At 37.3% G+C, this 13,402-nt stretch overlaps 1 protein-coding gene across 7 annotated transcripts in view; it reads left to right on the forward strand.

The window, feature by feature from the left end:
* Positions 1–13,402, forward strand: part of LOC121739025 (supervillin-like) — a 246,601-nt gene that overhangs the window by 108,897 nt on the left and 124,302 nt on the right. For 6 of the 7 annotated variants that reach the window (XM_042131332.1, XM_042131333.1, XM_042131336.1 and 3 more), the window contains 2 exons: positions 5,944–8,284; positions 12,721–13,112. In XM_042131332.1, the coding sequence (XP_041987266.1) occupies positions 5,944–8,284; positions 12,721–13,112 (2,733 nt within the window). The remainder of the gene's footprint in view (positions 1–5,943; positions 8,285–12,720; positions 13,113–13,402) is intronic. The other variant, XM_042131339.1, reaches the window with a different exon arrangement.

Genomic DNA, 13,402 nt, shown 5'->3' on the forward strand with positions numbered 1-13,402 from the left:
TTGTCTCTGTGTTGAGCGAAATTTATTTCATGGACACGGCTAAAATGTAGGCTAATATAGGCTGTGGTAGTATCATACCATATTAAATTCCTATTTCCCTTAGTTACATTTCAGAATTCAACGGCTGGATCGATTTTGATGAAACTTGGCACAAATAATATTATTAGTCTTAGATACTATACCTCAGGAAAGGACACGGCCTACTTTGTGTCGCAGGAAAATGTACGTTTTATGTGGGTTTTTTTTGGCGCGTAGAAATTACGGTGAACAACTAGTAGTATACTGTGAATTGTGATCTCATAGCACCGCTGAACTATTATATATAAATAATAATATTATAATAACCAGGAGATATTATAGGTTGTTCGTAGTTATTTCACCTTTGACAGGTCTCTTATACCACATATTATGACATAAATGATATGGATTCTCACAGACACACCGCAGTAAAATAATACTAAAGATAACAGCGTTCGTGGCGACGCTTTCCTCCATTCTAAAGCGCAATTTTCTTTATGAACTCTAGAACGGAATGGAATTATAAAATACATATTGAGTTGATAAAAAATGCTATGCAATAGCTTTACCGTGGCAGTCCCTGAGAGTCAAGGGTCCCACACATTACCAGTCCGCCTGCAGGCTCTGGTCGGCAGGCTGCCTGACAGTCGATACAAAATCTACAAAATCGTCAGGGGAACTGTGAGTCTTTTCCGATTAACTGCCAGGCGGCGGCCTACCGGCGAACTGTTAATGTGTGGGGCCCTTCACATGTATATATTTTTTTATTAGTAAAGGCCAGGGGGACTAATTAACCTTTAGCACAGATACAAGATTATAAAAGTATTGACTGTAGTCTAGAAACTTGTAACGAGTTATTTATCTTGGGGCTTGTCAGAAATATTTATTTTAGTCTGCGAATAACTTGGTGCAATACATCTCACGATACATAGTGTGTAGTTCAGATATTTTATGTAGACATCTACAAGTAGCAGTTAGTGCTGAATAAATGTTTTATTTTACAGTCTACTATATAATCTTTATAAATTGATAGACCGTATGTATTTATCTTATTATATTGCATATATTTTGCAAAATTTTAAAACTGAAACCCGAGTCTCGTGCAAGTCAAAGCTCAAACGGGCGCCTTAAGTTTATTTGGCAACACCTGAAACACTTTTAGTGTATTGAAAACCTCCTAATATTAATTTTATTCTTCATTTATTGTTACAGCTGCGCAATAAATATGTATTTTCAGGAGACATTCTTTCTATCACAGTTCTCGATATACAGCCTAGCCGATAGAGAGACGGACGTTGGGTGTTAAGTATTTTCACCACTCGATGTGGAACCCGAAAAGTACTAAAAAACCTAAATAAATGAAAACCAATTTCTTCAGAAATATTTATTTTTAACTGAATACCATCACAAAACAAAACCACACAACATTATGACGTAAATTACTAGTTACTACTCTCAGCTATAATTGTTACTCTACGGTTGGTAATTTAAATAACAAAACGTGAAATTGGTCGTTGACGTGTTTTGAACGACAATCAAAGGTTTTTTTTTCACTTTTTTTTTCAAAGATCCGCGTCAAAGCGAGATCTAATAAACGCTTCGGCCCAGTTTCGTAATGGCGAACTAGCGGCCATTGTTGTGGCAGAGTATTTTTAAATGATATACAGTACAACAAAATTTGACGAAATGCCTGACGTTTTAAGTTAGAGTAAAGGGCGGGTGGGGGGATTTAGTGGTCTAGTCTCGGCTGAGTTATACTTATACTAAAAGTGCGATAGGAAAGAGTTTTATTATGCTTTAGACGACGCCCGCAGCATTCGTTTATTGCGCGAGAACCGTACCTTTTTCCAAGACAAAAAGTATCCTATTTCCTTTCCTGGGACTTAAAGTATCTCCATGTACCAAATTTCAGTAAAATCGGTTCAGCGGCGCGAAGAGGCTACAGACAGACACACTTTCGCATTTATAATATTGTTATAGTATGGAAATATGGATTATAGTTAAAAATAACAGCTTTCAAAGGAACTTTCTTTGACTACATTTATTGCTGAATAAATAATAAGTAAGTACGTATAATATTATGTGCGTCATGCGTGCTATACGGTATACCCTTATAAGTTTAACAGACGAAACGTCTGTTAAACGATGAGGGTTCTAAAAATAGCTCTGTTAAAATATTATATTATGTTGTATTAATTAAGCAAAAACATAGGTATATTATACGGCGGAATAATATCCTCCATTTAAAGTCAACAATTAGCGATTAAAAAATATACTAAATCAACTGTAAAACTCATGATTCTTAAGCTAGTATATAAGCTTGTAGGTATTAGAAGTACATAATATTTATTTTCGACAATCATATTAGGTACCTACTTGTTTCGTTGTTTGAAACGTGTTTAAAACTTTTAATGTAAGTAGTTAAATTCACAAACATATTTATTACGACCTCAAAGTGGGATCAGCAGTTTTGCCGCATTTTAATAAGTGGTAGGAGTATTATATTAATTTATTAATCTCGTTAAAAAATCGGTTCGGTTAATTTTTTTGCAATGAAAATTTTCCTATGCCTTTCCCGAGAGTTAAAGTATTTGCATACCTAATTTCAGCCAAATTGCATCATCGGCTTTAACTATGCGTAAAATTTCCGTTTTTGTCTATTGCATGGTCAGAAGTGGCATTTAAATTGGTAGCATTTTCTTTGTTTTATTTATCTTATATTATATCTTTAAACGAGCTTGTATATATGCATATTGTAATCTCGGAATCGGCTCCAACGATTTTCATGAAATCTATACTAATATTATAAATGCGTAAAGTATCTCTGTCTGTCTGTCTCGCTTTCACGCCAAAACTACCGAACCGATTGTAATGAAATTTTATATACAGATAGTCTACAGCCTGAGAAAGAACATAGGCTACTATTTTACTGGAAAAAAGCGTTATAAGGGGGTGAAAATGTGTAAATTTGTTCAAATTAAGTTAGTTCCAAAAATTCATAATAGATGGCGCCGTGCGTCTCCTACATCGCGCTAACGCTTGCCCAAAAGTCTTTCTATAAGAGGTGGTATTATCTCACATTCAGTCTTTTACGATTGTTATTTCTTTTTTACGTTAATTGTAAATCAGTACTTTATCCATGCAGTGACGTAACCTTAAACCTATCAATGATAAATAGTTTATGGGTAAAGTTGTGTAATTGGGGGGCTAAATAACTTAAATAAAGTTTAATTAAAAAAATTGAAATACTATGTGCACACTGCACAGCTGTTTTGATTTAAGGGGTACCAGGGATTTTTTATAAAAGCTTTTGACACCAATTTTGTTGACATCGCGCGCTATAAACTGAAGTTTACGCGGACGAAGTCGCGGGCAACAGCTAGTTTAGTATATAGGGGATTTCGGGGGCGATAAATCTATCTAGCTAGAAATCATTTTTATAAAATGTCATTTTATTCGTGTTTTATCGAATACCGAGCAAAGCTCGGTCAAATAGCTAGTAATATTAAACTAAAGATTACGCTCTTGCCTCCGTTGCGCCAAAAATAGTTTATCGCGCGGGCACCCTAAATTTCTCCGGGATAAAAACTATGCTTGGTCCTTTTCCGGGACTCGAAGTATCTGCATGCCAAATTTCAGCAAAATCTATTCAGCGGTTTGGGCGTGAAGAGGTAGCGGACAGACAGACATACACTTTTGCATTTATAATATTAGTATGGATTAATTTAGAACCTTGTGTACTAGATATCCGCAAAGTAGAATAGAATATTATTTTTATTGCATGAAATGTGGTTTTTATAGGTGTTACAATATTATGGGTTTACATGGATCCAACATTCTGACTTGTCAGTGGCGTAATATATCCAACCGCGTCCAAAACGTGACAGATAGGAATTTTATGCATAACATTATAAAAGCAATTTCCGATTTCAATTCTACCCGCACACGAATTGTACGGAACCGCAAATGACGCTCGCCGATAGTTCAATCGTGGGGTTACGGGAAATGTAAAATTGTGATTATCATCGACAGTCGCAATAGCCTCGGTATAAAGATAATCTATTCTTTCAACGGTAGAAAACTAGAGCAACTAAAGTGTAGAAACAGTACACAGTTCCTAATACCAAAACAACTTTACCTTTGGCCTTGGTCTCTCTTCACGTTAGGTTTTGGTAGATTATCGTGAATTTGTCTATAAAATGCACAATCGACGTCGATCCTAGATAATTTAGTACGACCTCTTTCCGTTCGCGCTTGGTGGCGCATGTTGGCACTTGGCGCAATACTACTTAACACATTTGACAGGCAAGCATTTGACAGGCTCCGACTCATTTTATGTATATTTTCTCTTGAAAATAAAAACAAATGTGACTGACATGCTTTCAAAGAGCCGTCCTTTATATTAAACTATTTTTACCGCTGTCGCTAACTGGCGCTGAAAGTTAATCGCTTTTAATTGAATAATAAATAATAATGAAACTGGGTCAGATTTCATTCTGAATGAAATAAAAGCTGCTATTTTTAAAAGCTTTTATTTAACTTGCTCTGTATGTATGTAAGTATGTATGTTCGGGTGAAATCTTGGAATTCAATTTTGGAGTAGATATATTTCACGGATCGAGCTGAAATTTTGCAGGCACCTTTAGTTTGGATGACAATACATGATATTGTATGTGACATCACTCTAAATCCAATATGGCCGACCATCCAAGATTATTGCAAACTAAATTTGAAATAATTATTTCCTATGCAGTTCTACAATATGGATATTAAATGAAAGGGCTTTTTGAGAGTAACTCGAAAACGAATGTAATGTCATTCTACATCCAATATGGCGGATCATCTAAGATAGGGGAATATAGTTATTTTAAAAGCGCTTCTGCAATATGGGTATCAAACAAAAAGGGTATTGAGAGTAAATTGAAAAGTCATGTCGTTTCCTGTCGTGCCGTTTCGTGTCGTATCATGTCGATTTGTAACATGACGTAACGTGTCGTGTCCGTCTCCTGTCGTGTCCTGTCGTGTCCTGTCCTGACCTGTATCCGGTCATTTTTGTAAGGTGATATTAATTTTTTTAGTCGTAGAATTAAGTACGATTCCTTAAAGACTTAAAATAAGTTAATCAGATTTTAACAAATTCTTGAAACAAAACAAACTACAATCAAGCAGACTTAAGAAATCTAGTCAGAGATTTAACTAAAAAACAAAAAATAAATTATAAGCAAAAAACTTTTTGAAAAAAAGCTTTTATTTAAATACTTTAAAAAGAAGAAAATAAATTTTCCCTTAAAAATTCTAACTATTAAGTTATAACCTCAATATATTATACAATTAATATTATAATAAAAGCTTGTCACGAGACTTAACAATTTCTGTCAATATATTTTAATTAAGTAAGTAGGTAAGTACCTTAATAAAATAAAAAAATATAATATCAGTTTACTCAGTCACATTGGCATTTACTAGTTTATGATTTACAAATCACGCGACAAGCTTTTATTATCATGCAAATTGTATAATATATGGAGGTTATAATTTAATAGTTAGAATTTTTAAGGGAAAATTTATTTTCTTCTTTTTAAAGTATTTAAATAAAAGCTTTTTTTCAAAAAGTTTTTTGCTTATAATTTATGATATTTGTTAAAAAAGTTTATTTTTGTATAAATCCTCCATATTGTATTGTAATTTGTACGTTGCGTTGATTTGCTACGTCGCAAAACTCGAGCAGCCATCGAGTCAGTGAACCTATAGAACAATGCACGGCGGGTCAATAATTTTCACTTCCGTGCGGATTCAATTCTATGTGCTCATACAGTTAACAACACCATTTTTATGGTCCAGCCCCCATTTGGAGTTCGCTAACTAATGTCACATAGTGCGATGTTTTATTATATCGTTTTTTAATGATTTCTCATTTATTTCCAGGTTCAACGCCGAAAACAAGAATACGACGCTCCCTAGAAGCTTCGCACGCCAAACCTGACACATCGCAGTCTTCAGATGTTACATCGAAAAGCGCTCTGCAATTTGGTTTCAAGGCTATAACTAGCAAATCCTCGGCTGCACACGTAAGGACCCCTGAGAAACGTCGCAGCCTTGAAGTTGGCACCAAACCAAGTTGTATCCCGTTATCTAAAAAGACTCCAGACAGCAAAAACAGAATATCCACTTCTCCCGTTAAGCTGGACTTAACGAGAGAGCTGAAAATTGAAAATCCCAAAAGCAAAATAGAAACGACCAGAGCTAGAACTACAAGAAGGAGCCCCGAAAAGCCGAAAAGTGATTCCGAGACGAATCGAAAGTTGAAAACGCATCGAGCTCAAAAGGATACGACGAGTCCTACTGAAAAATATCATAATTCAAAGAAAAGACTGACTAGCTTAGATAATTCGCCAAGAAACGTGAATAATTCTAAAAGTTCATCTAGTAAAACTGTAGTAAACGAAAACTTAGACGTTTGCTTAAATCGGGACCTTAATGTTCGTCAATTAGATAGCCCAAAAACTGAACCCACGATGTCCGCGCTTCACGAAACTCCCAGACCTGCACACGCAAGCTCTCGACTTTCACAGGAAATGGATAGCCTAGTTGCATTGACAAAACAAACATTAGATAGGGTTAGTAAATTAAATGCAAGCAGCAATAAGATGCAATCCAATACCTCTACCAATTATGATCCCATTTTGACTGTTAATACTGACCAAAAAAATAATACCCAATCTTATAATCATGGCCTTACAAACGATAAAATAACACCAAACAGAGGTGTTTTGGAAAGATTGAACGACATAGATATGGCTGCTCAAAGATTAATTGACTTTGAAAAACAAAGTGCAATGTTTTCTGATCTCAGTAGTGAGTTGTCTAGTCAAAATCGCCGCCTTGATGCGTCGTCGTCGTACCACACTCCCGTGTCGATTCTAAAAAGGAAATCCATAAACGAAGAAAGTACTGCATCGAACAGTCCCAATCATCTCATCGCATCTCCCCCGGTAACATTTTCGCCGAGTGTTATCGAGCCCCACAATAGTCACTCTGAAAATCGACAACGACAAGGTATACTGAAAAAGCGGCGCAGTTTAGATGAGTCTCAAGTAGCTAGAAGAAGATCGTGTAGCCCGGAGGTGTCCTTTGCGGACGATGGATCTTCTGATAACTGTAAATCCATATTAAAGAACAGAAGATCGTCTCTAGAAGATATTATCCGAAATCGGTCGCCCGACGGGCAAATTCAAGGTATTTTGAAAAGAAAAATGAGTAAAGAGGAGGAAACTGTTACCTATGATGTTTCTCATGGATCTCCCGAACCGCAAGGTATATTAAAACGCAAGTCGAATTCCAGCTCAAGCAGTAGTACTAATTCGTCACATGTGTCGATCGCTCAAGCAGTTCTGCTGGCGGCTGCAGGCGGTGCGGAGATAGTCGAGGATGACAAAGAAATTGTACGACCTATACTGAAAAAGAAAAGTTTCTCGGAGGAAAGACCGTGCCCAGTCGTGTGCTTGCCCGAAACGCCTAAACCGATATTGAAAAAGAAATCAACCGAACACGAGGAGTCCGACTACGATCTGCCTAAAAAACCAATACTGAAATCCGCAAAAAAGTTTTCTGTTGATGAGGGCCACACGTCCAGTTTCGATTTGAGCGAGGACGATAGAAGCTCGCGAAGATCCTCACTACTTCGATCGCGAGCCTCCGATCACTCGGGCTCCGAATGCGAGACGACAGTTAAGCCTATTTTGAAGCAAAGAGGCTCGAGTCTCACGAGGGAACGGAGCCAATCGCCTCGCCCACGTCTGTCATTCTGCGCAGACAACGACGTGAAAATTAGCCCATTAAATTTCAGTGCAGATGCGAACGACGTGCAAGCGGCTGGTCCGCCACGAGAGAACGGGGAAAACGGCCCGGAAGAGAGTTATCCCAGTGCAGTGATACGACGTCGCAGCCTGCGACCCAAGTCGAACCCTCGCTCCAGGAGCTTGATGTGCGATGTTAACGTTGAACTACTTTCAATATTAAACGATCGTCGTTTGAAAGTCGAGGAGAACTGTAATGGGAGCGCCGAGTCGAGTAAGGAATCGCCGAGCGAAGGTACCGGAAAGTCGTTCCCGTCGATAGCCTCCCGAATAAAAAGCATGGAGCAGGCGCTGACCAAGGAGAATTTCCTGAAGAACCAGCCGTCGACTTCCAAAGGTCGGGTACGCGACAGGGAGCGTCACAGCACCCAGCCTGTCACCGTCGACGAGATGAAATCTGCCACGTCAAGGTCAGTCCCGCGTGTACATAAATAGCGGCAAAATGTGATTGTTGTAACACTATATCCTAAAATACGCGACAGTAATTAAAACATGATTCATTATTCGCTGAAAAGTATTTTCGTGGGACGTTTTTCGCTACGTTTACTGTTTCTATGCTAATGTTTTTATAATTAGACTCTTTCTCTCTCGTGTTTTTGTTCTATGGACTGTAATAACTCGTAAAGAGCTCCCTTAAGTTTTTCGAAAGGTTATTGTGCTTTGTATCGGGGTATCGCGAAACAACCGAATTAAATCTGGCGTGCTGCCACTATTTTGATGGTCGAACGTTGCACGGAAGCTGTCTGTTATGATTCTCACAGTCTTGCTGGTTTATTATGTTGATACATACAAATTCGTCTTACTAAAGACCTACAGTATTTCTTAATAATTTACAATATAATTTGTGTCTTCCTGTCGTAAAGCAATTTTATTTAATTTTTATTTCTTTGATAGAAACATAATTAAAATAATACAATCGAGTATGTTCTACATAATATTATTTCGTTAGACGTTGACCGCAATTTTTCACGCAGATGTTCGTTTAACCCTAAAATTACATTTTCTTTCCTTTTTTAGGGTTCCTTACCCAAAGGGTAAAAACGGGACCCTATTACTATGACTTTGTTGTCTGTCCGTCTGTCCGTCTGTCTGTCTGTCTGTCTGTCTGTCTGTCTGTCTGTCTGTCCGTCAGTCTGTCTGTCCACAATAAGTTGTGTATTTCAGTTGCCTATAACAACAAATACTAAAAACAAAATAAAATTAATATTTAAGGGTATCCCATACAACAAACGTAATTTTTTTGGTCTTTTTTGCTCTATATCAATAGTGGCAAAACAGGCTGTTGCCATTATTGATATAGAGCAAAAAATACTTGGTTTTTTCTCAAAGTCCTTAGTTGTATGTTTACTTTAATATCTTATATATACAATTCTCGTGTCACAATGAGGCCGCGTACTCCTCCGAAACGGCTTTACTGATTTTAACCTTTTATATGCATATTCAGTGGGTCTGAGAATCGGCTACTGGCTACTTATTATATTGATAAGTGCATTTGTTGAATAAATAATAGTAAATTATTACAACTCGAGACTGACGGCGACCATTGTTTGTGCGACGGGATAGCGATGGAGTTGCCATGTTGACATACTTATTTAGTCACTTCAGTAAAATAATATGGGTGGAATACTTTATATGGCAAAGAAACGTTTGCCGGTACAGCTAGTTTATTAATATAAAATTAAAAATTAAGGGGGGCTCTCATACAAAAATACAATTTTTGCCCTAATTTTGCTTTATAATGGTACGGAACCCTTCGTGCGCGAGGTCGACTCGCACTTGGCCGATTTTTTCTGACAAAAAATGGACATACCATAAATTTTGTTGTAATCGATTTAACATTTTATGCAGCATTTAGTATTGCTAAGGCGACACTTTCTCTCTTTTACCGATAGAATAGATGTTTTATGCATTTATTTTCAATGTCCATGAAACATAAACAACTAAAGTACATATTGTTTTCGTAGTTCAGTTCTTTGTAATGAGCTTTTCTAATGTTGCTAATTGCGTATCGCTGTTCTGACATCACCGTTGGTTCAAAATTCGAGCCACGCTCAGTCTTGATACAGTTGGAATTAAAATAGGACTAGCTGATTTGGTTTTGTTACAAAAATGGATTTTTTCGATAAAGAGTGGCCCGATTTGTGAGTTATTATATTCTGTGACTTAACGATACAATTTCTTATTTTCTAATATCTCAGTTGCTATCTTGATTTTATTACTGACTTTTGCTTGTTATTTTAATTATCTATGTCACTTATTATTTAATTTTTGCTTTGAAATGTTTCTGTTTTGTTGCCTTGTTTAACACTAATAAATTAATTTCTTACTAAGCTTTGTTTCTCTTTGTAGTTTTAGCTTAAAGTTAAGTAATTCTTATTTTTAAAGTGTAGATAATTAAAAAGAAAGGTTAATTATTAATATTGCAATTAAATAGCATTAATTTTAATTTCTGCAATAGTAACTACAAACTATCTTCATAATCTGGATCAAACTTGGTGGTGGTTAGATTATAAAAAATCATATCTGGCGTTTTAATACATTTTCATCTAAATGTAAACAAACGTTTACCGCGACCAAATTAAAGTATTATTGTCCTTATTACGTCATGTAATCAGTAGCATTATAGCTGAGGCGGAGGTTTGTTTATATTTAGAGTAAATTAGAATGGAGTATTTTCGTTTGGAGACAACAAGAGACTGACAAACAATTGACTTCTTCCTACTGTGCAGCTTCCGCAGTGATTTGCCAAATGTTATAAAATCTTAGCTATAAGGGATTAGCTGTTTTATCATTTGTGCAGTAATTGAATGCATAATAGTAATGAATGACCTGGTATTCGCCTAAAGGTTGAGAAACGCAATGTTTAGAGTTCCCAAACTACCTCTACAATCTTAAGCAAAAATTAAAAGAAAAAAGACAGGGACAAATGATTTCGTTTGCCAATCTTTATAAAGATAGATATATAGATTGCCAAATTAGATAGATAGATTGCCAAAGTTTATATGCAACCCTAAAAAGAGCATATAAACTGGCAGATTGGCAAAGGAAATCATTTGTCCCTGATTTTTTTTTCACGCATTTCGACTCTAGCTATGCTATGCGATTTCATTTCTATTAACTTTTTTAAAGTTTATAAATTTAATAACAAAATAATGGTAAAATTCCTTGTGTAGCTTCTTATATTCTGGAGAGTTGTTCCAGGTTAATCTCCAGAATATAAGAGCTACACAACAATTTCTATACTAGAGGTTTCCGTGAATCCGCACGCACAAAATGAAATACTTACAGATTTTCCCGCAAGAAAAAGTAGCCTATGCCCATCCCCGGAGTCAAACCTACACTAGTGCCAAACGAAATTTGACCTGTAGTTGGTACTACTAATTTATATTCTGTGCCTGTAGTTTCAAAGCCTATTCGACGTAAACAGTATGGACAAGTTTCAATGAAATATCTCGATATTTTCCCAGCAAATTACAAGATAATTTTCTGAGTGGTTCAGGTGAAACAGTAAATAAAAGATAAACAGACTCGAAACGTTCAGTCGGTCTCCAGGGATAATATTATTCAGTTCTGTAATATGGAATGAAGTGAAAGCAATAAGTGTTATTTTTTATTTAACCTACATTCCTCTTTGAATACTAATTTTCCTTAGTAAACTAGCTTTTACGACCTGCAGGCTTAGAATAACCATAGAAGAATTGCGAAAGAGTGGATATGCTTATGCGGGCTCCACAATTGCATCACGAAAGCCCGCGAAGGCCGCGAGGTTTCGCGGCTTCGCGGCTTTCTCCGTCCGGTGTCGGTTTTTTGGCCCGCGACATTTGATAGGCACACTATGCGAGAGCAGCAGCAACAATGACTTCAACGTTCATTTTACTCAAATGCGCGAATGTAAATGATGAGATTGCGAGTGTAGAGGGCGTATTTATCGGCGTCATGTTCATGGCGCGTAGCGCCGCTTACGTGACTCGCGGCTGCAATTCGCGCCGCGAGTGTGGATACCGCTTTATAGATTGTAGAGAATATGACAGAATAATTTTATCAATATGTCACTTTGTCTAATACATACTATCATACTAAGCTTACTGAGCAGTAAAAGTTTTAGAAGATAGGCCTTTCAATTAGTATAATAACTATATGATGCTATAATTCCTAGAATTTTGGAAGAAATATGTCTGGTAGTGCAACGATGCTGATGATACATACTACAATAGTCTGAACTATACATGTCTTCCTGATTTCATTGTCTTGTTCATTGCATAATTTATGGTGCTAATAGATTGATCTATTTCGAATTGCATTAATCTTAGCAGCTATGAAACATCGGTTGCGATGTACAGTCCTAACTACCACATTTGAAGCTTATGCGTATAGTAACAGAGTCGCAATGTGGTGCACTAAGTTTATCGGCATTCGGCAGTACATGATACAAGCTGTTGATGACGGAAATAAGCGTTCCAGTCTTTACTGGGTCAAACACTATTTTGGTAGCGTGCTTAGCTACTGCACTATGTTTGTTTGATTCCTTGTCAGTGGTGTATTATATATTTAGATTTGTTTTCTTTATTTTAACATTAACATCAACATAATTGAAATAGTTTATTTTGTTATGATCTAATTTATTTCTTCATTGTGTTAAAAGTTTTGACTTTCGAGTATTTATTAATGTGTGATGTTTTTTAGAACATTATTAATTTTTATGTCGCGAATTGTAAAATAATTATTGCGATATGTTCAAATAAGTCGGCGTAATTTATGAAAATACTCGAAGGTGAAGCCGAAACGGCGGCCGTCTCTGTCTTGCGTCTGGGTTCTGCATCAACGCGTTTCTTTTCTCATTTCGCAGTTTGGAGCCGAGCCAAGCGGGTTTCCGAGCGTACTCCGCGGCGGGCTGTAGTTTTCCGAGCCGCCCCGTCGAGGCCGGTGCTGCTGACACGAGTGAGTCGGACCACCCCCTGGGAACCCCTCCCTTCGGAGAGACCCGAGCGAACGGTCCATCGGACGCCGGTGAGGCGACTTTTTTAGATTTCGAAAAGCTCGCCCGGTACGGCGAAAGACACTCGACCCTTGACGAGATCGAGCGAGAAGTGAATAAAGTGCGCGTGGCCTTGGACGAAGACAGCAGGGCTCTGGACGAGGACGAGAGCCAGCAGGCCGAAGACAACTGGAGCCTCAACGTGTCGTGCGACAGCGGCGTCTACAACCGCGCATCCTCGCGCGAGTCCGGCCCCCACTCCGGTGAGTGTTTTCCATCAAACACCGAACACGATCTGTCAGCTCCGATAAGTGTTCCAATTTATTTTTATCGATCGTTTCCGAGCGGTTTCTGATATATTTAGTGTTCTGGAATCTGAAGTCAACGTTTATAGCGTCGCGAAATGCGGCTTCTGACTTTAATTTACTCGATGTTTGTTTATGTTATGTTTGTTATATTTAGACGGGTGTTTGTCGACACACAATAATTTCGAATTCTGCTAACCTTGGAAGTGTCTCGATGAATTTGGGTCAACGTATTAGGTACTACCCGA

Source organism: Aricia agestis, chromosome Z (genome assembly GCF_905147365.1).
Source record: "Aricia agestis chromosome Z, ilAriAges1.1, whole genome shotgun sequence".
In the NCBI taxonomy this organism is placed as follows: Eukaryota; Metazoa; Arthropoda; class Insecta; order Lepidoptera; family Lycaenidae; genus Aricia; species Aricia agestis.